The sequence below is a fragment of the Falco naumanni genome, chromosome 2, assembly GCF_017639655.2.
Source record: "Falco naumanni isolate bFalNau1 chromosome 2, bFalNau1.pat, whole genome shotgun sequence".
In the NCBI taxonomy this organism is placed as follows: Eukaryota; Metazoa; Chordata; class Aves; order Falconiformes; family Falconidae; genus Falco; species Falco naumanni.
In genome coordinates, this window is record NC_054055.1 from 28153852 (window position 1) to 28180433 (window position 26582).

A 26582-nucleotide genomic window follows, 5' to 3' on the forward strand; every position below is an offset into this window, starting at 1 on the left:
GGGTTAGAGCCATCCTCATGCACAAAGGAGACTCTCAAGTGTGAAATACACCTTTCATAAAAATTAGACACCTTTAATAACACCTATATGTGAGAAAGTGTGGCACTAAGACAAAAATAAAATATAAATATTGCTGTCCAGATAACTATGCCAGAAGTAAATCTTCAAACTCTTGCATAAAATGACATGTAAAACCTATTTGTGATAACTGTACAGAAATACTTCACTGCTTGATTAAAGTGAGAAAAGACTACTCAGAACACAGCCTGTGTGAGTAACCCTACAGTAGGAGGGACCCCACGGCATGACTCCCTTAGAACATGAAAGAAAGGTCAAAAAATGTGAGCATTACCACTTGTTTTAAGAAAGGAAGGAAAAGATGCTGCCATTCAGATACAGTTATGCATTGCTTGTATTTGGCAGTCACAGATGTTAGCAATGGGCAGAGCAGCTAATCTGACAATATTTCCCTGCCAACAGATTGCTTCCCTTACCTAGAGCTTTGCTTCCATCTAGTTTTAACTTTCTTAATAAGTGAGGTTCTTGTTATTTCTACTGGAGGAGTACATTTCATAGTCCAAAACTGAGCTCATTACATTTTTTTTTTAAATTTTTGTAAATTTATCCCATTACTCACGTTTACCGCTTCATTAAGCTGAGTGACTATGCTTACTTTTGCTACAGTAAGGAATTTTCTTCTCCATTATTCATGCTTTCTTAGCTATAAGGATAGAGATGTTATTTTAAAGTAGGCCTGAATCAAATTATTGAGACTGAGAAGGAATCAATCTGTGAAACAGTAATAACTAGGATTAGCAGGTACTGACCTTTGCCAAGATAATAACTGTTTCATGCCACAAAGGTGTATATCATGACTCACACAGAATAGGAGACATCTCAGGACACATTCAAGGATGCTGGCTCTACATAGGGGGAGAATATTCAGAATGACACTGGTCCTGCTGAGGTGCTAAAAGGAATGATCTCCCATCCATTCACTGTGAATGGAAATCACATAGACTAACAAAATGGGCTCCAGATACAGTCTACTTCAGCAACTGGAAAGGGCATCAAAGACACACTGTTCTGAGATTTAGAAGTGTTCTAGTAATTAAAGCTGTTGAGAGCACAGGGGTTAATAAATGTCCAATGTGAGGTTCAAGGCATATTCTAACTCCTGTCCTGCACACTTTCATTCAGCTTTATTTTTTTATTGCTTTTATTGCATTCCAGTTGTTATTTTTATTTATATGTCTAATTAAATGTAAATAGATGAAAAGGGAGACTTACTTTCAACAGACTTATTTATCTGTTGTCATGGGACAAAGGTAACCATGCAAAATGAGAAGGGTCTGGGAAAAGAAACCCATTACTGATGGCCATTTTATGTCATGCATATACTAAAACCAGAAAATATATCCATATGCAAACCAAACTTCTGCTTATTTAAGAGGCTTTAATTTCCATGATTTGCAAAAATAAATTTGTCTGTAATTCATAAAGCCCAATAAATTTCTGACTTCCTAGTATTGTTGGGAAACAGAAATACTTGGATATTATAAAAAGGGGTGTTTATAAGATTTTATAAAATTGTCATCAAACTTCTGTGCACTTATCTGAAAAGCAAGTTTTAATAAACTGACTACAGTAGCTTAAAGTTATTTGCTTTGCTATTCATGGTAAGACTTCAGCACTCACTGTCACCTGGAAATCTGTATCGGTGAGCATACTGATCGTTTTGCACTTCACCTTGCTTTGAGAGATCTGTTTTGAGGCTGCTGAACGTTTGAACCTTTCCATGACTGTATCACTCTGCAATTTGTCTGGAACCTCAAGAGCAGGTAGGAGGAATAAAATGGGGAGATTGCTACGCAGTAAGAGGTAGAATAAAGTAGAAAGATCTCTCTTGAGTATATACTCGCATTTTGATTCCTGCATCAAATCTTGTTTCTAACAAGACGTGCTTTAAAAATTAGTTCTCAAGTTCCTCCAGCAGCCTTCATTCCCCTGTATCTTTCAAGTACCTTTCACATCTGTGTTAAAAACTCATGCTCTCCTTGAGTTGACCTTTTAATTTTATAACAGAGCAATAAGTTTACAAGATAATTTGCATTTAGATTATGCTTTCTTTGCAGGGATACCACAGCACTAGATGTACGAATTCCATCGTACATCGAAGTCCCATTTCCCACAGAAGTTCTTAGTATGGCCTGCGCTCTTCAAAAACATGATAAAGGCAAATGTGCTTCTGTGTAACAGACAGACAGACAGACAGATATTGAGTGAACAGAATTTGTATCATCACTCACAGAAAAATGCTGAAATAGCTTTCACGGTCTGAAAATATTACCACAGCTATAATCATTAGCAATGTCTTAGTCTGTATGTAGGACAGATCAGCCTCTCCAGTGATGATTACCTCCCTGAATCTTATCCTGCATCTGTTTTTTAAATACATGTTGTTTCCCAGGTCAGTTAAGAATTGGTTATTAAGAACTGTCACAGAAATCTAGAACATTAAAATTAACTACTTCACAAACACAAATGAAAGAGAACAGAAAATTACAGAATCTATTTAAAAAACAAGCTGTCAGCTTAAGGACAAATGAATTTATTAGATTTAAATAATCATATTTGGCATCTCCTCTTAATTGTACCTGGGAAGGCAAAACATGGTGCAGCTGCTCCTGGATGCATGGCAATGATGTATAGACTAGTGACAAAATTTTCCAAACATGACCTTCCATCCCCAAGAGCTGGATTGCCAGAAGTGCAGCCCAAGGAAACTAATACTTTGCTTGATTTCTTTTCCATCACAATGTCTCTTTTCTGAGCAAACCAGGCAGAAAAAAAAATGGTAGCTTTTTTAAGAGGGGCTTCATTTGTTAGTTGTAACCAATTTAATTCCTGGTTATGTTTCTACGCCTTCAAGCAAGCAGATGATAAGGTTCCGAGCTAAAAATACTTCACATTGCAGTCCAGTGAGGGGCTCATTAAATATCAAATAGATTTGCTAATTAATTAACACCCTCAATATCTTTGTAAGTTATTGTTAGTTTTCTGGATTTTTTTGTTGTTTCCTTAGATGAGGAAAACAAGAACTAAGGTGTTGAAGTCCGCTTCCAGGCACACTCTCTAATGAGACCTCCATGTGTTACCAGGGTGTCTGAGGCTGAATTCAACTGATTCAAAAAGAGAGGGAATTTCCAGCAGAACATTTGCTTGGAAACCTTCACTCCAGAAATAATTTTCACATTTAGCCTTGAACTGTTTCAATCTACTAATCTGACTGGCCTGTGCCAAACCCAGCTGTCTTGGTGCGGCTTCAGAGTAATGATGGAGGAGGGCACAAGCAACAGTTCTTCCTGGGACATAAAGTGCATCAGCTTCCCATTTCTTATTTGCATTTTAATTATTTATGGTGTGGATATCTGCAGGGAGTTTGACTGGAGAAAAATGCTGTTGGTTTTGCTTTGTTATTATTTTGGATTTTATTATAATTAATGTCAGGAGCACTTTGAACTTTAAGTAAGCATTCTTTCAAGATGCATTTTAAGCACAAAAAATATAAAACCCTACCAAAACCACAAACTAAAATTATTTCTATGGAACTACAATGTGAAAAAAACAGAAACATCTGCTGAAAACCTGTGCCTCAAGGAGCTCACATCTGAAGAGGTAAGAGGTAGAACAACAAGGCTACACGTAATTTTTATATGTTTCACTACTGGCACAGATGCAAGGCTGAGTCCAAAAGAGAGGGTCTTGTAAATCATCCCAGCATGGCTGTAGCAAAGATGAAAAGACATCGAGGCAGGTGTGGGGAAAGTAAGTCTCCACTGATGAAATAGTCTGGAACTCCAGTTTAAACAGTAGAACTGGGTGTCATCTCACCTGTGTTAAAAGTGACTGCTGGGTCAAATGCAATGAGGACAGTTACCCGGTTCGCTGGGATGTGCCTAGGACTATCTCATGTCATTAGGTGTTTTGACAAATGCTGGAGAACTGTATTACGATGTGATCAAGGGTGAAAACAAATGGCTACAACTGTAAACAGCATAATCATTTACCCTAATGACAGGAAAAGGGAGCTGTGGCAATTGCCAGGGAACAAACGGGAGTCAGGGCTGTTGTTTAATATGGGATGAACCAATGTGTGCAACAAGAATGGCAAGAACCCACCGGGAGTAAGGAGGCAAGAAAAATGGAGGTGGGCAAACAGCAGGTGATCAGGGGGATGGGGGTCAGTGGGACTTCTCTGCAGGAGCGAGGAAAACCCAGTGCCTGTGTGTCATGGTTTAATTCTGGCCAGCAACCAGGTACCACGCAGCTGCCTGCTCACTCCCCCTCACCCAGAGGGATGGGAAGGAGGACCAGAAATGAATGTAAAACTCCTGAGTTGAGATAAGAACAATTTAATAGGTAAAGCAAAAACCACACACGCAAGCAAAGCAAAACAAGGAATTCATTCACCGCTACCCATGGGCAAGCAGGTGTTCGGCCATCCCCAGGACAGCTCCATCAGGTGTAACGATTACTTGGGAAGACAAACACCATCACTCTGAATATCCTCCCCTCCTTCTTCTTCCCTCAGCCTATATACCCAGCATGACATCATATGGTACGGAATACCTCTCTGGCTAGTTTGGGTCAGCTGTCCTGGCTGTGTCCCCTCCCAACTTCCTGTGCCTCTCCAGCCCTCTGTCTGGCAGGGCCCAAGGAACTCAAAAGTCCTTGATTTAGTATAAACATCACCCAGCAACAACTAAAACCATCAGTGTTTTATCAACCTCACATCATAGTCAAAACACAGCACTGTACTAGCTACTAAAAAGAAAAACATTAACTCTATCCCAGCTGAAACCAGGACAGTGTAGCACAGGAGAAGGAAGTATGAGGAAAACTGAAGGTAGGTAGGACAGTTGCATTACAAAGTAACTTTTTTCTTGGAATAAAATGTAAGAATTTTGCAGACAAAAAAAAAAAAAAAAAAGGACTGGATTGAGGAGTAAAAAAATGCCAAGATCACATATACAGCATTCATTTACTTTTTCATAGTAGATGTTTACTTAGGAATAATGCATTTGTGGTGACACAAATTGGGTGAAGATGGTCTTAGCTGCTCAGATGAACCTTGTAATAGGGAAAAAGTGTCCAAAGAGCCACAAAGAAGTGAGCTGTGGGCAGAATCGATACTCCAGCAAAGGAAAGGAAGGACAACGAGCAGCAAACCGAGAGCTACAGGGCAACAGCAGGCCAGCCACAATAAAAAGGCAAAGTGGGAGAGGAAACCAAACTGCACCCCCAGGCCCCGGTTCCGCAAGTGCAAGGGGCTGGCGAGCAAGGTCACCAGCACAGCCCAGGGCCAGCGCCTGGTCGGGTCCGACCCGGACAGCCGTCAGGGGACAGCAGCAGGCCGGGGCCCGAGCAGGCCGGCAGCGCCAAGCCACGCTGGCTGCCGTGACACGGGCACGGGGCGGTCCCTGCACATGGGAAGCCACGACGGCTTCACGCAGGCGGCGCTGTCGCAGCCTCACAGCACCGTCCCGCAGCCCCCGCCCCGCCGCTGCCGCCATGTCGCCCTTCCCCTCGGCACCGCCGCGCACGTGACCCCGCCCGCCCGGCGCGCCCCGGCCACGCGCAGCCCGCGCGCTCGCCTCCCCCCGCGACGCGGCGCCGGCACATGCGCGGTGCGCGCGGCGCGGCGGGGCTGGGGGCCGAGGCGCCGGCGGGCGCGGCGGGCTCGGCTACCGGCGTCCTGCGGGCCAGCCCCGCCGCCGCTCCCTCCTCCGCCTCCTCCTCGCCGCCGCCGCCGCAGCAGCAGCAGCTGGCGCTGCTCGTGATGCAGCCGTGCGGCGGCGAGGAGGCGGCGGCCGGGGCCGCGGGGGGGGTGCTGCCGCTCCCGAGCGCCGACCCGCCGCTGCCGCCCTCCGGTAGTGGCGGCCTCATGTTGTTTTACGAGCTGGGGGGGGCCGGCGACGGCGAGGTGGAGGCGGGGGAGGAGGGCGAGGCGGCGGGCGGCGAGAGCACGGCCAGCCCGGAGGAGCTGGAGGAGGAGGAGGCGCCGGCGGCGGCGGCGGCGGGCGGCGGCTGCAAGAGCTGCACCTACCAGGGCTGCAGCGAGACCACCACGCAGGTGGTGAAGCAGCGCAAGCCCTGGATGTGCAAGCGCCACCGCAACAAGATCTACAAGGACAAGTACAAGCGCAAGAAGAGCGACCAGGCCCTGGGGGGCGGCGGGGCGGCCGCCGCGGGGGGCGGCCCGCGGGCCGAGGTGAGGCACCGGCGGGCGGGCGGGGGGACGGGGGCAGCCCGGGCGCCGTGTGTCACCCGGGGGAGGGGGCGTGCCGTGGGAAACCGGCGTCTGCCAGACGGAGTGGGACCTTGCTGTCCAGAGGGAAGGGCAGAAATCCAGGGCAGCCCTGGAGGTCACTCTTCCTCTGGTGCCAAAGCAAACCCCGTTTCTTTTTTCTTCTCTGATATAAATTGTAGCAACTTAACAGCAATACCAGAGCGCTGCAGGTAAAACGTTCTTGCTGATAGGCACCGTGCCGTGCAGCCTGTGCTTATTTCGCAGGAGGAAAGATGAAAGTACAGATCTAAGAGCGATGTCAGTCTCCTTGCCCAGCTGGTACTGAAATGCAGGGTTTTAAAATCACAACAGCTGTTGGGTATCAGATTATATTGTGTATAAAAATCCGTTGCAGGTTCTTCAAGATACTTGATTATTATATATATATATAAATATATATAAAAGATAGTTCGTACTTACTTTCATAAACTTCTGTGTATTTTTTAGATGGGAAAATACAGTCAGCAGGAGAACTGCTGCTGATGTTCAAGTTTTTAGGTGTTTTTTTTCCTACAGTTTGTGACTCAGCCACAGTAACACAGTTTCTGATTGATGGTTGCTTGTACTGAGTTAGATTTAAGATCTTGTATTTGGATGAGCTAGAGAGAGGGGAGTGGTTTTACTTTTGAAGGTGCTGGCTAGTTTGTGCTTGAAAGGAGTATAAAACTGCAGTTGTCAAAAGAAAAAACTCTTTACCTGGCACTGCTGCTAAAAGCAACACATTTTTGTTGGCACAGCTGTCTCTGGAGTTGTGTGACTGCGAACTGATCTAACTGCAAACTAACCATCAAAACCCTTTGCATTTTTCGGTTTTTCTTCATATAAATTTAATAGTAACAGTACGGGGTGTCACACCAAAGAACTTTTTTTTTTTTTCTGTCTAGCTGCAAAAGCTGCCATGAAGCAGGTGCATAAGAAAAAGGCAAGTGTATGTGATGCTACTAGGGAATATTCTCCCAGCTTTCTTCTCTTTCAGCTCAAAGGACTTGCTGAGATAGGTGTGAGTCTTCTGATGTATTCTGTAACTTAAATGAAGTTTGTTCCGTGTGCTACTTTGGATTTTTGTTGAACCCTTGTAAACTCTCAGAATCAATTACATTCTGATAGCTTCTTCAGGTCTGCAGCCTGGTTCAAATGATCCCCCTCTTGGTTTTGAACCTGATTGCTGCTAACTTAATTTGCCAGTTACATTAGAAGATACAGTGATCAACTAATTCTTCCTGTTCAGTTTGTGACACTTACTTGGTAGGCTTACTCTTAAGTAATTTCATTCTCAGAGTGAAAATGCATAGCATGCTTGTTTCCAAGTAAAAAGTTACGTACTTTCATCATCCTTGTTGCCATTCTATATATCTTCTCTAGTTCTAGTAGCTATGCTTCTTAAGTGAGAGAGCGGAAACTGCTCACAGTATTCAAGATGTGGGTGAATTCTAGATTTATATACCAGGTTGGTTTTCCCTCTTCTCTCTTCCTTTCCTAATAATCTATCATGCTCAGTTCATGATGGATACTTGCACTAGTTCAGAAAAGGGGACAGTATAGGAGGAGGGTAAAATTGCTGCATTTCATGTAGTGAGGGGTTAAGACTTTTTGATCTGTAACATGAAATAGTGATTATTGCATGTTGAAAGAGAGTAGGTTAGTTTCTCCCGGTTTCTGCAAGTGCAGGTTGCTCTGAATCTTACGGAATTAAGGCCTGAACTTGCAGAAGAAGGCAGGATATTTAGTGCTAAATTTAGTGTGCTTTTTTACAGTGGTGCCTATCAAGGCCCCACAAGATACTGTTGTCTTGTGGGGTCAGAGTCAGATTTGAAATAGAAGCTTCATTTTTTACTTCTGTTTACGGGATTGAAGTGAAAGATACTGGAATAACTTTATTGGTGGTGGTGGTTTTGTTGCTTGACACTTACCATCAGGTAAATGGAAGTGTTACTAAGTTGTGAATTTAATACACAGCAATCAACATTGCTTGAAATTTTCCAAACCACGGATCTTTTCTCTACAGTAAATTATAGAGCCAGGTTGTTTAGAAGACAGTCTAATTCATATGACTGGTGATTGTACAAGGAACAGAACAAACTTACAAAGAAAAAAATGTAGAGTTTACTGTCTCTTGTCTGTGGATTTGGTGACTTCATAATAGTATTCTGAAGTATGTGGGGTTTTATTTGGCTATTAAAAGTATTATTGTCATTCCTACCCAACTGCTTATGTTAAGTATCATTCAATTCCACAAGATGGAGATTGAGCTGTTGTGAATTACTTCGTTTTTAAAAGATGCAATCAAATAAATTCAAGCCATCAACTAGCTGTAGTAACCTGGTTATTTTTGCAATTTGGAAGGCTAGCTCAGCTGCGTTGCTTCACTGTGACTGGTGAAATAGTGAAAATAACATGGAAAGAAGATGCCAGTTCTTGAATAGATACATTTCTATTCTTGTGCTGTTCCTTTCCTCTGCGGATTAATGAGGCAGAGATTTTTTACTCTTGTGACTTTCTGTGGTGAAAAATAGATGTATGATTGTATCAGGGTTTATAGTCTTCTCTATTTATTTTCTTTCGTGTGCAGGATGGTGTTGAAGGTTCAGTTTCTGTTACAAAACAGAGAACAGGATCCATTGGAGATCGTCCAGCAAGACCTACTCTTCTAGAACAAGTATTGAATAAAAAGAGGCTGGTAAGTTTTGTTTCTTGCAGGTTTTGAACTCACATAATTAAAGGCAGTGTAACAATGTTTAACTGTCACCCTTGTGAAAGGTGAAAATCAGTTTAATGATCATACACTTACTACGTGTGTGTATTTTCAAATTTAAAATATGCTGCAGAGCAGATGTGTGTGTCTGCCTCTGTGTGAAGAATACTAAGGTGACTAAATTTAATGATCACTGCCACATTAACTAGAGTATTTTGGTAGTACTAAATAGATGCGGTTATTTCATTAGGGTAGATAATGCTTGTAGTATAACTTGAGATGTTTTTAACTTGTTAAACCAACTTTTCTGTAAAGCATTAAATAGATCAAAACATGGACTTTAGGTCTGATGAAAGCTTGTAATTACTGTAGTGTGTTTTAAAAGTTGTAGATTTATCATATCACACTTAAAATTGCATATACATTGATAAAAAAACCTATGTTATCAAGCAGTATGACTTGTAATGTTTGTAGGCTGCATGAATGGCATGTGTTGTAAGGGGTTTTTTTAAACACTTGTTGCTCCTTTATTTAAAGAATTAAGCCCAGGGAAGGGAAATAATTCAGTACTTTTCCTTTGGCTTCTTCATTACGACTTTGTATGTTACTGGTTTTGACAGTCCCCTTTCTCCAGAAGCTAATGGGACTGTTTGCCTGTTCTCTGTTATCTATGCAAAACAATTTAATAATCCTCATTAAAGTGCTGTAGTGCTTGTTCAGAAATTTGAAAAGTCTTTAGAGAAACATCAGTCTTAAGTATACGGCTATATAGATTTATTTTCTTGAATTCTTTCACAATCGTATAGCACTTATCTAATGATTATGACCAGAACTCAGAGGAGTATCTGTAGCTCTTCAGTTTTTACAAGAAGAAGATAATGAACTATGGAGTTTATTTTTCACGTTATCTGTGGTTTTTCATGTCTGGCTTACAGAATTGTTGTACCCTTTCCTGTCTGTTTCTATTTAAGTGGCTTTTAATTTAATTTGAAAGGTATTTTATTAATGAAACATCATTTTTTCTAGAAATAGAGTAGCAAGAAGCTCTTTAAATAGATGTTGAGAACTTTTGCACAGAGTTATGTTAAAGCTCTTCAAGAACTGAAGTTTCCTTGCAGTGTTCTGGTGAAGTGAGATTCAGATTCTCTTTGATCTGATTCTTGCTTCTTTCTCGGCTCTGTCTCGATTTCTGTCACTCAGCATTATTTCTTCTAGAATGTCTTCTTTCTTTTGTGCCTATCTACACAGCACAAGGCCTGAGGGTTATATGGTGACCCAGAAAGATCTGTCATGGCCTGTTGCATCCAACACTGTTCCATACCTCTTGTTCCTGCACGTGAAAGTTACTGCATGTCGCTGGTAGCTGCCTGCAGGTTTATCACTTAGAAGTGCCAAGTCCTTTGTGCTCACTCATATGTTTCTTGCACGTGGTTAATCTCTGTGAGGAGAGGTTTTGGTGGTGATCCATCTGGATGTGGAGCTTGCACTGGATAAAGATATAGAAACAGAGGCAAGGGGCTGAGAAGCAGCAAGTTGTGGATAGAGAATCTGAAGCACCTTAATGTCATAAAACAGCAGCAGATAAAGAAGTACTTACTGCAGAACTACCTTGTGCAGTGAAGTGACTTGATAAAGCTAATGTACGGTAAGGAAAAGGTGGCTGCACATCTGTTCGGTGAGCCTGTTTGTTATTAGTAGCTGCTTTCAGTGGCCGATTCACTAATCTTACCTGTTCAGTGCTGCTGTAGGTGTGAGTTATGCGGAATGGTTGTTTTCAATTAAAACATCTGCAGAATTGCCCCTAAAAGCATAAAGTTCTAGACCCTGCCCTGGTAGTTGCTGGTCCTTTTGAATGTAAATCGGGGTTACAGAGTTGCAGTACTTCTTTGATTGCATCAGTGAAGTAACCATGCATAATAAGCAAGCAGCCTAGGAAATTAATTCAGCTGAAAAATAACCTTTTCCTGCATTAGTTTCTGGAATGATCCATTCCCAACCTGATTTGCCATTTGACCTTTACAAACACTTGTGCTGCCACCCTCTAGGAATGAGAGTGAACAACTGGAGTTGGATCACAGACTGCAACTGTTTAGGCCAGGTGCCAGTAGTTTTAGACATTTTGTCTTTTGACTGAAGGTATAGGTTTGAGTTTTAACTCATTCCTTGTGGCTGGCTGCTGTTTTGAAATATTGGGAAATTACTGAACATTCAATGAACATAGAATCCCAGAGTGTCTTGAGTTAGTAAGGGTCACTGAGTCCAACTCCCTGCTCCTCACAGAACAGACTAAAACTACACCATGTGACTAAGAGCATTGTCCAGATGCTTGAAGTCTGACAGGCACATGACTTTTGCTGTAGAATTACATATTATAGTGTTTGAGCTGTCTGTGATGGGAAATGTAGAAAGTGGACCAAAACTGAAGCACAACTGAAAAGAGTTTGTTTTCAGTATGTCAGTAGATCACATCTGTTTGCTATCTTGATGATTTTTTCGATATTATCTGTTCTTTACATTCTGAATCTGCTTTCAGGATGTGTATGAATGTTGCTTCTGGTTAACCTGCTGATGTCCTGAAACAGTTTCTAGATATTTTTTGTGAGCATGTTTTGTAATTCTTCAGCATTTAATTGAACTCTTATTTATATGGGTGCACTGGTTTGAGCTAGTATACAGTTAATTTTCTTCACAGTAGCTTGTATGGGGCTATGTTTTGAGTTTGTGATGGAAAACAGTGTTGATAACACAGTGATTGATGTTTTAGTTATTGCTGAGCAGTGCTTGGTCCCAGTGAGGGGGGACTGAGCAAGAGGCTGTGTGATGCTTAGTTGCCTATGGAAGTTAGACCACAACAATGGGTAATGGACAAATTGATTTAATGGAAAAATATTATAATCACTATCATAGCTATTTAATATATGTGAGCTCTTTAAAGTTTGCTTTCTCTTTCTTGCAGTCCCTGCTCAGAAGTCCAGAAGTAGTGCAGTTTCTACAGAAACAACAGCAACTGTTAAGTCAGCAGGCTTTGGAACAAAGGCAGCAACAGTTTCAAGGAGCACCTGGGTAATCAGATCAGTGACCTGCAGATGAGTCTGGTGCTGAAGGACAAATAGAATGTGTATTTTATATAAATACAAAGAATCTCAGTGTTTAAAGAAAAACTAAAGTTGCTGCTGTTGTGTATTTTACCTGTTTCTTGTTTGCACTTTTGAGGCTTTGAGCTGCTTGGGTGTCTGCGAACTTGTGAGGAAATCTGGAGGAGTCTATTTTTTGATTCTTTTTAAAACTTCATTTTAATGTTTGATTTTTTAAGTAGAAATTTGTTTATTAGTAATGTTTAGCTGTACACCCTTCTCCTACCAAAGTCTTCCATGAAATTAACATTTTTCTATGTAAGGATTTACTGTTTAACAAAGTCACTCTTTGATGACAATCATTGAAGGAAGTCAGTTACTTTCTATGGAAGTTGTGAAATTAAGTCCTGAATTTGAGCCAGTCTGGTGGCATGACCTAACAGCGATTGCTCAGGGATATGAGAAACTTATGTCCAGTAGAATATTGCACTAAAGGCAAAGACAATATGCCATCAAAAAGTTGATCCAGTGGCTCAGAAAAGTGCAAATCAGGTGATCCTCCTGCTATGTATTAATTATCTACAGGTTTGAAATGCTCATTGTCTGCATTGTAAAGCATGTAAAATAATTTCCCTTTAAAAGTTCCAAGAGATAAATGGCAAAAAGCTTTAGAGAAGAATTAGGTGGCACATACACAACAGAGTGTGTATGTGGAGTTATTTGTAAGGACCAACCTCTGATATGTGAAATATAACTTAATTACAGATAAGAGTATCACTCATTTTAAGTGACTACATTAAATGTTAAAGTTTAACTTTTAATAGCAAATGCATCCAAAAACTAAGATGTAATTGTGCATTATTTTCCTTTATGTAGATTTTGCCCTCTAAAAAAAGAGCATAGTTCAAATTCTTCCATCAAGACAACTGATATATCATCAACAATTGTTAGACTGCAGGTTTTCAGGCAATTCAGATGAACTTGCAATTGATCATGTTAAGAATCCAAACACTGTGTTATGTAAGTGTGGAATCCCACATCTTGTTTTTAAAACAAAGCTGTGTATTAAACCACATTTCTGAACAGAGGTTATCTGAATGGTGTGGGGTGCTTATTGAAGTATTACTTGGATGTTGCAGCAATTTGATCCACTATCTCTCTCTTCAGGAGTATTTGTTAGTCTTACGAATTTTTACAAGCTGTGCTTTGTGTATGTATAGAATTTGTTCAGTAGGGATTTATTGTATTTTGCATTGTCAAAGTTGCTTTTTAAAAAAATCAAAATTTTGTATCAACAGTTCTGGACCAATAAGTGTTTGAGTAAAATCTTTTTTTTTCTTTAAAAAAACAAAACCAAAGCTTGTTCTTTTCTGTTAGATTTGTATGTTGTTAGGCTGGGTTTTTTTCTATACTCAAATAGCTAGCTGTGACTAGGTGGCATTAAAACTCTTGTGTTCCAAGGCTCTTCTTACAGAAAGTTACTTTAGCTTTAACTAACATCATATTACTTTTTTCAGCGTGTCAGAGACTATGTGTGAAAATGTAATGAGCTGATATTGTAGAATAAAGTATTTGCTTTTGGTTTAAATGGTCAGCTTATGAAAGTATTTAGGTGAACAGTTATGATCAAATGTATTTAGAAAACCCAACAAACCCTCAAAGTAGAAAAGGGACACAGGGAGTGCTTGTTAGGACAGCGCTGAATGAGTTTGTTACCTCAAAAGAAATGAAACTTGCTGAAGATGAGCTGCACTGTGCTGAACATCACTGTGCACATCTGTCCTGTATTGTTGCAGCACAATCGAACTAGTAGGCTGCAACAAGGCTTTAGCATTGGTCAGATTCTGTCTGCTGTATCTCCTTCCTCCAGAGAGGAAGTCAGACCACACTGCTCCTCCTCCTCCATCTGATCCCCACACTCCTCAGGGCTATTTAACCACTTAGCAGAACAAGCTACAGCTGCACATCATCCATGTCAATCAACCCACTGCCTCCGAGGCAAGGCCACAGCTGCATGTTATCAGTGCTGATCAACCCACTGCCTTCAGTCCTCTACAATCCCCCCTTTTCATTTTTAACCAAAAAGAACCATGTCTTATCATCTATTGTAGGGCCCTTGGCAGGATATGTGGGAAGGCTGTTCAGGTTGAGTTAAGAAGGCGCAAAGCTACATCTGATTTCAGCCTCTGCATCAGGGTCACCCAGATGTTGTGACTCTCCTCCCAAGGGGTCTGTGGAACAGCCAGTATCTGATGTCTTCTTGTCAGTTCTAGGGTCTAAAAGAGGCTTAAGCCACCACAGCCCTGCATCTGTGGAGACAAGCATACCCTCATCCACAGGTAATTAAATCCCATGGGCCTTGTTTTATTGTGGTCCATGACTGTTGTGGAGTGCCATGATCCGGAACTTGCAATAAAGCTTGGAGAGCCAATTTTTTCCCTGCTGCAGGACTAAAGGATGTAAGCAAGCTTGTAACTGAGCAGAGTTAACTGGAGCCTCCCCCGTCAATTGTGGAATCCCTGCCACAAAATGTGGATCATCCTGGGGGTATTCTAAATTCATCAGTGATTGCTTGTTTGCAAAGCGCCTCCAATTTGACTCAAACATTAATATTTGCATAAGGGTCAATATAATTTGCGCAATTGAACAGCAATCATGAGCAGTAAGCTCTGCTGTGAAAATGCTACATAACAATTGAGTGTAAGGTGAGCCTATTCCATACTGTATACAGGTTGATCTTAGCTTTAATCACTCCTCAGTTGAAAGGTTCCCACTTGGGGGGAGCTTTACCATCCTTTCAAAGCACTGGGCAGGCTAACAGCCTGCCCCCCATGGTGGTTACAGCATGGATATCCCCTTCTGCGAGTGCTTGCTCCCGCATCTTTTTTCCAGAATTTGGCAGGATCTGGTCCCAGTGTTGTAATTTGGACTGGTTGTTGAACATGACCCAAGGTCTCCTCCAATAAACCTATCACAGATGGCTTGGGATCACAGACAGGCAATGGGACAATGACCGGATCTCGCTGCCACCCCAAAGGGAACAGACTCTGCCCACTTGACCCGGCGCTGCTCTGCTTCTCCTGCCAGCCCCGACTGTGTGAATCAGGTGATGGCAGAGAATCCAATGGTGCTGAAGGTACCTTATTGGGCATCATCTCTGCAACCAGGGATGTGGCTATTTCAGCCACAGCCTTTGCCTCCTTGTCTGCTTCTGATCATTCTAGTAAATAGAAGACCAATCTCCATGTTGTCAATGACGTTGTAGCAATTTTGTTCCCTCTCATGGCAGCCCCAAAAAGTAACAATCTAGCACTTTGCCATACCTGAATGCTGGAGACTTTTTTCACTGTAACAGGCAAGTTATTCCTTTTACACCACCCTAGCAGAGTTCTTAGTGCCATCTCATCATACTTTATGCCTTTATTTTCAAATATTTCTATTAGCATTGTTAATACAGGCTTTATTTCTCTGTCCACATCTGATTGATCGTAGATTTGCTAGAACAATCTCCATGCTGTTAACGAAGCTGTGGCAATTTTGTCTCCCCTCAAAGCAGCCTCAAAAAGTACCTTTCCAACACTTTGCTGTGTCTGAATGCTGAAAGCCTTTTTCACTGTAACTGGCAAATCATACATTTTACACTACACTAGCAGAATTCTTATTGCCATTTTGTCATATTCTACACCTCTTTTTTCAAATATTTCCAAAAGCATTGCAAATACAGAATTTGTCTCCCTGTCCACATTTAATTGTTCTAGCAGGTCTAAGACTAATCTCCATGTTGTTAGCAATGTTGTTGCAGTTTTATTGCCCCTTGAGGCAACCTCAAAAAGAAATTTTTCAGCATTTTGCCATGTCTGAACACTAGAGACATTTTTCAGCACATCATTTTTTTGTACCAGCCTAGCAAAGTTCTTATTGCCTTATTATACTTTACACTTCTTTATCTATAACCATTGTTAAAGTGGAATTTTCTTCTTCTGTACCCATAACAATTAGTCTCCATCTACATTGGGTACCAAAAGTTGCAATTTCAGTCAAGACAGACAACAAATATTGCAATATACCCATATCAATTAGTTGCAACAGCTCACCTCATGGTGCCTGTCATGGGTTGCAGGTTCTTCAGCTTATCTCAGTTACATTGGGCACCAGTTGTAGTCAGAGTCCAACTCAGTCAGCCTCACACTGGCCACCAATTGTTGCAGCACAAGCAAGCTATCAGGCTGCAACAAGGCTTTACCTTCAGTCAGATTCCCCTGGCCCTGCTGTTTCTCCTTGCTCCAGAGGCCAGACCACACTACTCCACCTAACCCCCTCTCCCACCGTCCTTAGGGCTATTTAACCGCTTAGCAGAACGAGCTACAGCTGCACATCATCCATGCCAATCAACCCACTGCCGCTTAGGCAATGCCACAGCTGCATGTTATCAGTGCTGATCAACCCACTGCCTTCATTCCTCTACACTGTATTTCTGGTGGTCTGTGCTAGTGGTACCTGGCAGGCTGGTGCAGATATCTGGAGATGAGCCGGGTAACAGGCCTGGCCTGTTAGGGCCGAGTGTCAGACCGGATTCCTAAGTCACCAGCAGTGTCCATGCTCCAAAACCATTATGTCTTCTACTCCCTTGCTTCTCTTACTGCAGAACAAAATCTGAATTTTGGGAACGTTAAAACCTGGCTTCTGTAACAGTACATTCTCACTGTATCTCTCTCTTTCCTTGAGCAGCTCCAGACCTGTGCAGCTGCAAGTCTCTTTTCCCACTAATGTCAGTCTGGTCAACAGCTAGGGCTTCTGGATCAGGGCTGTCTCCTTCAAAAGCAAGCTGAACCAGCCTCTTCAGTCTTCAACTCTACCACAGGACAGTGAGGGATGCGTGTTTTATAACATGCAGATTTTATGCTGTATTAATTTTCAATCCATTTTATAGTGTCTAGCATCCCATTCTGCTGGAAGTGTTGCTTCATCCCATTATTCACTTAGTGAAATTGCATGTTCCTCTTGCCTAAGACTGACTTGTATGAATAAAGGCTTTCTAAATGCTCTGGTTCACAAAGTCACTGGTGATCAGGCTGGGACCTACAGCTTTCCAGGGCCAGTCTCTTTCAAAGTGAAAAATGGGAGACAACAAGGGAAAGAGCTCTTAAATCAGAAATATCTTTATTAACAGTAAAACACAAGACATGAATAATCCCTTTTACAATAGAATAATTCCAGCCAAAGAAAATGGAGTGTGTTAAAAAGTGTATTGTTCAAACATCAGACTAAATACGTTAGATTTAGAATGCCTCAAGTCAAATGCAGCAGGAGGAATGCTTGTGAAAATGTCCACTTGATTAGCAGTTGAGTTATCTTTCTTGATACGACAGGGCATGGGACAGAGTACCCTGGGGCTGATCAGAGGACTCTGTGCTGCCCTGATCTCTCAGGCTCCTGAAACTAAGCATGTAGGAGTTTTTTCATTCTCAAGAGGCAAAGAGTCCAAGGAGTGTTCTCTATACAGCGATCTACGCTGGTTTACCGAGTATCACTACCTGTGAATAATACTTCCTTTTGGATAGTGCTGACATTTTGCTTTGATTCTGGTGGAGGAGAGAGGTCAGAATTGTTCATAGACAGAAGCAACACTCTTAAATCTATGTAGATTCATGGTGCTTTTCTGCACCAGACCAATAGCTCATACGTAACCCCACACTTTGCTCGAATCCACCATTTTGGCCCCTTGACTGCATAGAAGTATGCAACCTTATGGCTTCATTGATCCACACAAAAAGGCTTGTTTCTTCACCTTCTTGTCTCACTTCTCAGCCCCATTTATATTGCAAAGGCAATATTGAAATGAGGGTTTAAATTGCTGACACTGACTTATCTGCAGAAAGTATGCTGCGGTACATTTAATGAGTATTATAAATAAAAACTCCAATTGCTTGAGTAAGTGAAGAAAATTTGTCTGAATGTGCATTATCTCTGCTCATTATTATGTTTGTTCCCTTGCTCTCGTTTGCAAAGCATCTCATGGACATAACTGTGAATAAGATTTAACACACACTTTAGCATCAAAAAAACGCTTTGAAACATGATGTGCTCACTACTGTGAAAGTGCGAGGGGTCAGACTTTACCAGGTTTTTTTCTAGCTTTTCTTTGCTGATGAGGTCTGTATTTAAAATTATTAACTGGTTGGTCTATTTCTTCCTATGCTATTCATATGCAATATTATCTGAATACTAACACAGAATATAAGATAGCAGCATCCATGGATAATAAAAACGCTATGACTGAAGATCTAAAAATTGTTCACAATTAGCTGCAAATGCTCACATTGGCTATAATGGAAGAGTAGCTGACTCCGGAGGGTGTAGTGGTTATGCCTACCTTCCATAAGACATGGCCTGCAAATGAGATTCATCATTTGTACAGGCACCAAGTTTGCAAGCATGGCCCAGGTGCAAGTGGAGGTGTCCCCTTGACAGGACTCCCATATGCCCTACCTCCCTGGCAGGGAAGTGTGGCATCAGTATGGCAATATAATGTAAGGCACGCCTGGGCAAGCTGTTTGGAAAGCCCAGGGGTGAAGAGGTGACAGGATTCTGGCTGCTCCCGATCATTCTGGAGCTCCCTATAAATAGATGATCGGTACAAACCAAAGGCTGTGTTTTGTGCTGGTGCACAACATGCAGAAGTGTCTGTCTGCACTGGAGACGCAAAGCAGTTCCTCTCTACTGAACAAAGACCAAATGCCCACTCAGGCTTTCGGTACCTTGCAGAAAGGTAGTCCCAGAGCTGCCATTAGGAAGAAGTCCTGTTTCAGTGACTACAATGAATCCTCCAGGTTGAGAAGCTTTTTATTCACAGATCTAAAGTCTCATATAATCTCTCTCCCCACTGCAAGATGGGACCAGCTCTGCCAGGCTCTTTCTTGACAGTGACCTGACCATAGTCGCTCTCAGGGAAGCACACTTGTCCATTCTTAGTTCCTGTTATAAATGTGATTTATAACACAGGGGGTCCCTGTGAAGGCTCCTGCTGATTCCATCTTCCTTTAGGCACTGCAATTTCCCACCTATGCATGAAGTGGGTTGCTTTATTGCAGTTCCCAGGTAGACGCTCTGTATAATCCATGTCTTTCAGTCGTGCAGTTTCTGTTCAGAGTGCAGTTCTCTCTGAGGAGCACACACTGGATGTGCTCAGTGTCCTTGAACAGTTGCCCCAAAGCTGAACTCCTTCTTAGTCCTGCTGTGAGGCACAAGGCGATCCCAACTGCAACCAGAGCCTAATCCCTGCACCATGTGGGCTACCAGTTTGCCCCAACATATCTAATGGCTTAATCAGGAGGCTGGCACACTCAGCCAGGCTGTGTGTGGGAAGCACCAGACTGAGGACTGTGGTACTCCAAGCAGCTCCTAAAACGGGTCTTGGTTAGTTTAGATATAAATGTAAAAAGCTCTAGTGAACACAATGGCTGCCCAAGCATGTACTGCCTTGAACCCTCCAGTGATGACCACTGAGCACATCTGGTCATACGCTCCCTTCTCCCCAGTTATTTCATCCTCTCAGCATCTCTGGCTACTAAAACCAACCATGAACTGTAAGTCCTCTATAAAAATCTTCTCAACTTCGGTGGGGTTTGCACTCACCCAGTAGGGCTTGGGTTCAGATGTTCAAGTAACAACCAGCTCGCTGGGCTTCTCCAGAGCAAGCAGCTCTCACCTCTGGCTTGGAGAGCACATGGGACATGTTACATTCAACACATTCCTGATGATATAAATATAAATTCTGGGCAGTACTTCTCAACTTTGAAAAATGGTATTTAATGACTTTACCCTAGACTCATTATAATCTTTCTTTATTGTGTTTGGTTTTGGTTTTACTAAGTTAGGTTATGAAGAGCTGGGGGGAGAGGTGAGTAGTACAGAGGATGTCATGTTTCTTTCCTGTGCTGAGCACTATGTAGTGCTCAGGTATTCCTGAAAGCTATAGCTGCACCAGAGATGTCTCTAATGAGCCAATAAAATTGGCCTTATACTTGAGATCTCTCCAAAGTTACTAAATTTGATCAAGCTTCTTTATAAATCATTTCCAGCCAGCCAAGAAGCAGTCAGTCCCTGCCTGAGCTGCCTCTGTAAATACAGCTGTTTGTGTAACTCTCAGTCACTGGTGAGACTTTCTGATTCATAAAGCTTACAGCTGAATATTTTAAGCCAAGAAAAGCAGATCAGGTAGTCACAGTCACAAATGCCTGATTTTCTCCGTTTTAAAAGTTGTGTTGTGGAGATGTTTACAGTGAGAAATGTTTGCAGTGTTGATTTTATGCTGAGGGAACGTTAATACCTTGTAACTAGGTCCTGCATTGAATGCATGCAGAAATAGATGAGGATAAATGTGCTTCAGCCTGTAACTGTCTCTATTAACAGAGAGCTCCTGCCTGTGGCGACCAGTTGTCTGAATCCCAGCACAGACCCACAGAATAATGTATATTGGAAGGGATGTCCATAGGGCATCAATTCTGATGCCCTGCTCAAGGCAGGGACCAGTCACAGAAGGCTGCTCAGGGCAGTGAAAGTCTTGACACGGTACCTGCTGGAGACACAGAAAGAATTTCCTCGACTCCAGCTGTTACCTGGGCCCACAGTTCCCCCTTTGTGTTGCTGATATGTTATCCTTCAGCCTGACCACAGCACACCATGAAATACTCACGAGTAAAGACGCTTGTGGTGTAGCCTCTGATGGGGAGGCACAGCCCGCGCTGTGTTGCTGAATGCTACAGCCACTTCTATACCGCACCTGATCCGCTGTTACAGTGCGAGGTCAGGGGACCAAGCCGTCAGAGCAGCAGTGCCACTGAACGGCTCTGTGCAGTCAGGGTGCTAGATTTGCCTCCATCACCTCTGGATGCAAATGGCACATTAATACTGGCACTGCTGAAGAACTGGCAGCAATTAAGCAGTCCTCTTGATCACTTAGTAGGAAAACAAGGGTCTTATGTACCATGATGAATGTGCTTTATGCCCCTGCCTGACCAAACTCCCACTGCTGCCTACTGATGCATGGTACATCTCTGCAGAAACTTTCAAGAGGGTTTGAACTGTTCATGGCTCAAAACTAATTGAAAAAAATCTGCCTTCAACAAGGCAGTCTCCCTCTAAGTAATTTTAAATGTCTCAGGAAGACTATCTCCAATGCTTGAGTATTAATGAGTACATTTAAAGGCTTTAAATTGACTACAGGTTGATAGGCTCATGAAGACCTTTCAGCAGAAAACAGCTCCTCCCGAAAGGGAGAGATAGTAGTGTAAGATACAAAGTTACATTGCTGTAATTAACAAGAAACCTGGATTTTTAGCCAAATTTAATCCACATATACTAGAGAAGCCTGCAAGAGAGACTTTGTTCAAAAAGAAAGGGAAATAAATGGTTTGTTAGCCTTACTTTTTATCACTGCATCTGGGCAGGGGTCATCTTCCAATTTACTTGTTTGCCTCGTTCGTTGTTACCACTTCTCCCTTGGGATGTGAGCTCTCCCTTCTCTTGGGCAGGAGCTTCAGCTGCTGTGTGTTTGCACAGCACTTCATACAGTGCACTAAGTCCCTGGAGGTCACCAAAATTGGAAGTAAGTTCACACTGTGATACCGACCTTCCCAAAGGCTAACTCTGAGCTGGCGCTTGGCTTTGATTGCCCAGAATCAGGCGCTTTGATCCAAATTCCAGCAAATACTTAAATTTGCTGAAATTCATCTCATCCTAATACAGACATTTTAAACAGGTCAGAAGAACCATGCTCCAGAAATGCCTCTTCACTTACTAGTATGGGAATATTAAGGTGACTACCTTTAATGAGATGCGTGGACTGCACTGAAGCTAAATCCTATTTGTATGAGAATTACTGTAAAAGTAGACATACAGGAAAGGAAAAACTGCTCTTTTTTACCAACTTCCATTTAAACAACACAGACACTCACTGACCAAGCGTCATTACTAGGCTGAGAAAACCACCACATCTTCCCTGGGGCCCATCTCATCTAATTTTGGATATGTCTGATGCAGCAGTCCACATTTGAGCTGGTGACCCTGAGTTCCCCTTATACTCAATGGGAAGACATAAGCATGCTCAGAGCGCAGCATATTTCACTTGAAATACCTGCCTTATGATGAAAGGAACGATGCCCCAGAAGAGCCTGCTTCTCTTCACTGGCCATCCAATTTTCCTCTACAGCATTGGTGGGAAACTGGGTTCTGGAGCTGCCCAAGAGCAGATGCACCTCAGAACACCTCCGCTTTGCTCTCTGTGAGGAAGATGACAGTGCTAGAAATGTCTAAAAGTAATCCCTATGCTTCTCTATATATTAGGAGGAAAGAGGTTTCAGCCTAAAAGACATAGGATAAAGTACAGAGCTAGACCCTGGACAGGAGAAGTGATTTTCTCCGTCCTTAGCTGCTGAGAAAGCAAAGGGATGAGTGTCATGAAAAGCACAGAGAAATTACTGAAGAAAGGATGCAATAAACATGAAGTATATGCTCAGTACAGTGACACTGATGACAGAGGGAGCTGAGGGAAACATCTTTTTCCAAACTGATCTCTCTCAAGTCTGCTGAACAGTAAATGGCACGCCTGGAATTTCTGTGTAACATCATTATTGGATTTCATTGCTGCAGGAGACTGTAAAGCTTTTCCTGTCCTACAGGGACACTGCTGACGTCAAATGGTGACAGAATAGGGTACTTCACATTTTCAGATTTCCTATACAACTTGCTATTACTGCTCAAACTGGATAGTTTATCCTTCTGTGCCCTACAAATTCTGCAGGCAGCTGAAGACGCATAAATGAAGTAACCCTGCTAGTTTACTGATTCTTCTGCTCTGTTCATAATTACCACCCTGTAACAGGTATTACCTAGCATCTAAAACACACGAAAGTCTTGAAGTGAATGTAATTTCCTTTGCATATGTGATGTAGCTCAAGATCTCGGGCATCCTCTTCTAATTATGCAGTAAAATGTGTAGCACCAGATACTGTGTGAGAAGAAAAGAGACATTCTGTAAAATTGGTTTGGTTTTTTTTTCCTGTCAGGGTATTTCTGGTGTGTTCTAAGGAGGAATGAGATTGGAGAAGTTACAACTCTCTCTGACCCTTAAAGCAAAACAATTTTCAGTGGACTGTTATGCCTGGAAAGAAATAGTCCTCTACCCTTTCCGCAAGGTAATGGGGATCATCGAAGCCTGATAAGAGTTTCACCTGCCTCCTCAGGAAAGGTTTCCAAGTGAACAGCATTTTGTAAGGCTGGCTCTGTGGATGAGAGTGTGGACAATAGGTTTCCCTGCTTACAGAAGGACCACAGACAAGGAGCTTGTAAAATATGTTCTGCACACAGATTCACTCTTTGATTGTTTGTGGCTTACATTGCCTTGCCATCCTCTACAGGCGAGGCAAAACCACTGCAAATGATGAAGCCTGTGTCTAAGGTGAGAAACCGTGCATGGGGATGTCCAAAGTGACTGGCAGGGAAGCCCCCTCTGTCAAACCTGAGCTTTGCAGTGGGATCCTAAGCACGGCCCCAGCACAGCGGGTGGACGTGGCTGACTCCCACCTCCTTCTCATGGCATCCTGTGAGCATGGGGCTTCCTGCTCCCAGGACAGAGACTATCCCAACACAAACGATGAAGTCACTATTTGGTTCTTCAATGCACACTTCATTTCCCTTTTCTGGATCACAGTTCAAGTCCCTTTTAGACGTACCCTTGATATTAGCACAGTAGTCTAACTACAGACAGTTCTAACTTTAAAACAAACTACATCAATACTGTATATTGGATAGGATTCAGTTTACATGCCGGATACATATGCAAGTATGTATGTATTTTGCAAAAAAGCACTGGAAGTTAATTAGTTTTTAAACTTACAGGTATATATTTCAAATTCTATTTTTTCCCTTTTTCTCAGGAGCTTGTTGCTTCTCAGTGTAGCAGTACCGTACACTACTGTGTTAACAGTATCAGACTATTTGGATGTGTCCAGAATGCTCTGATAAGGCTCCAGTGCTGAACGTATCCCAAGGGGATCTCTCCTCCTACTAAATCCTAAGGGAGACAGGGGTGCCTCAGCTCCTCAGAGGGCCCGTTGTCCCATCGTGCTTTGCAGTAGGGAGACAGACTGGAATTGCAGTTTAGTCCTTCAGTTCACTGGATAAAAGTCATCTCTATGCATAAGTCCTGTGCACCACCTAAGGTCCTCTTTTAGACCTGAAATTAGGATGTAAAACGGATATAAATGGTGTAGAGATCTGACTTTGGTTGCCTGCAGAGGGGTGAATTTCACCTACTAGGAACAGCTACAGCCAGGTTTCTGAATCTGCATGAAAGTGCTAAGAATTCACACCGTTTACTGGCTCGGCTGGGGAATGAAGATGCTCACAGGACATGTTTGACACTTTTGCAGGAATTTGGCTTATTTTGTACTAGAGAACAGATATGCTATACCTGAATTTCTAAACTTATTGTACTGGCATCAGAGTAACTAGAAACCACAAAATGTAGCATGAAAAAAAAAAAAAAAAGGCGAGTAGACTATGTATAGATATATTTACATCTACATACATCTACATATAGAAGCTTCTGTTCACTGGAAATCCTATAAGCCACTGCCTGCAATAGCATCCATCCTAAGGGAATTCTAGAGATGATTCTTAAGAGACCGAGGAGATGGGGTTATGAGGTGAGCCCATCTGTGTCAGCACCTTATCCAGCCATTGCAATGGTCCATGCAGGTGGATCTCAATCCAGCAGGGTGTGCTTGTAACATCTTGGCGATGATACTCTGCTCCCCAGCCCTATAAAAGCATCAAAGGACCAAAAAGTGAGTGTTTATTTAAAAAAAAACATAAAATCACAACTGCAGTGCTGTCAGTCTAACACAACTACAGGTAACCCATCACACAGGTTCCCAAGATGTAATGCTTTGTCCTAAGGATAAGTTTTCTCTAGAAGCTTTGTTTCTTTTTAAAGTCATTGTTACCATAGCTATCAGGGACTCTGTACTATTAAACTAAAAGTGCTCAGTCACACTTCCAGGTGCCGAGACCAACTGACATGGAAAGGCCTGTTTCCAAGCTTGGCTGCCTGCAAACAGCCCGTGAGGAATGGTCCCTGCTGTTCGCACCCCAGAGACGTGCCCAGGAAACTCTGCCAGACTGCTGTCTGGCACAGACAAAAAGCAGGCCAGGCCTTGTCATAACACTTTAACAGGAACTGGGAACGATTCTGGGCTCTGCTTCGTTTATTGGTAGCAATGCATCCTACGAGTCTGAGACTCTAGCAGTTACAGGTATTTATCTGAACTCCTGCAAACTCCCAGCAAGGTTCCTATGTGCCATACCCAACTTATGTATACACATTTTCTGTAGGTTTTCTATCCTTGAACATGTCCTCTTTTCCCATGGGAGCTCCTGGCTGTCTGCTTTGGGAAGTCCTGCAGTAACTTCTTCAGCTCTTTTGGAGAGATAAGGGATATGGAGCACCTGACAGAAGATGGGGATGTGGTGCTGGCAGGGAGAAAAGCAAACCAGCAGTTCCCGTGCCTCGAGCGGGCACAGTATCTGCTCGTTAAGCAGGCAGCCTGGTTCCACAGCATTGCCAGGCATCCAAGTCACAGTGCAGTCTCACAGCTCACCGGCTGTCTCACTGCCAGAACGGAACATGGAGTTCTGCAGGGCAACGTGCAAAACGCCATCCCGCTGCAGGATGAGGCTCTTCACTTGTGGGCCACTGCTCAGAGAAGCTGAGCCTTACCTATCGTTATGCTAGTCAGGCAGGTTGACATTCTTGTCATGAAAAAAGGACACAGAGGCATATTAAGACTGATGCCTGCCTAAAGGTACCTAAACTGTAGAGTGCTGACCAACGCAGACAACCGAGGCTGCTAGAACCCACTCCTCCAGACTATCAGCTGCAAAACTAGGATTGACACCAAAACTAGGTGCCATAATAAATGGTCTGGATAAAATCCATTTCTGCTTAATGAAGAAAAGGGGGAAGAAAGCACAAGAGACCCACGGAAGCCCAAAGAGTGCTCTCAAACAGGCAGCATTCTTCTGACCTGCAGAGCACTTATCAGGCTAGAAAGGGCCCGTGTTCGCAGTCACCTCGGATCAATGTTCTGGAAATACTTGCACAAAATGCCACCCTTCAAATCAGCACTGTCAAACTTCTGAGTTTGTGGAGTCTTAAGGACTCAGCTGCAGTGAAGGTACACGGCCAGAAGGGCAGGTGCTGGTGCACCTCTGCTGACTGGCGGAACAGAAAATCCGGAGGACCAGAAACTCCAGGTTTGCAAGCGCAGCCTGGCGGGTTCGGAGGTTTGGAGGAGGCGGGCAGCCGGCGGTGGGCTGCCATCTCCCTCTGCCGGCAGCCGCCACGCTGCCGCCGCCTCACGCTGCCGGCCGGAGCTCGCCGCAGGGGCGATGCCGCAGCTGC

The 26582-nt window shown here is 42.9% G+C and overlaps 2 protein-coding genes across 3 annotated transcripts in view; one reads left to right on the forward strand and one right to left on the reverse strand.

Moving 5' to 3' along the window:
- The first annotated feature begins 5683 nt into the window (after positions 1-5683).
- Positions 5684-13697, forward strand: LOC121083251 (regulatory factor X associated protein). The gene is made up of 3 exons (XM_040583423.1): positions 5684-6274; positions 8922-9029; positions 12001-13697. Exons 1-3 carry the CDS (start codon positions 5684-5686, stop codon positions 12109-12111), a joined length of 810 nt encoding a protein of 269 aa, XP_040439357.1. The 3' UTR covers positions 12112-13697.
- Positions 13698-17261: 3564 nt separating this feature from the next.
- The window catches only part of SMAD9 (SMAD family member 9), a 43193-nt gene continuing 33872 nt past the window's right edge, over positions 17262-26582 (reverse strand). For both annotated transcript variants that reach the window (XM_040583705.1, XM_040583704.1), the window contains exon 7: positions 17262-24940. In XM_040583705.1, the coding sequence (XP_040439639.1) occupies positions 24797-24940 (144 nt within the window). In that variant the 3' untranslated portion in view covers positions 17262-24796. The remainder of the gene's footprint in view (positions 24941-26582) is intronic.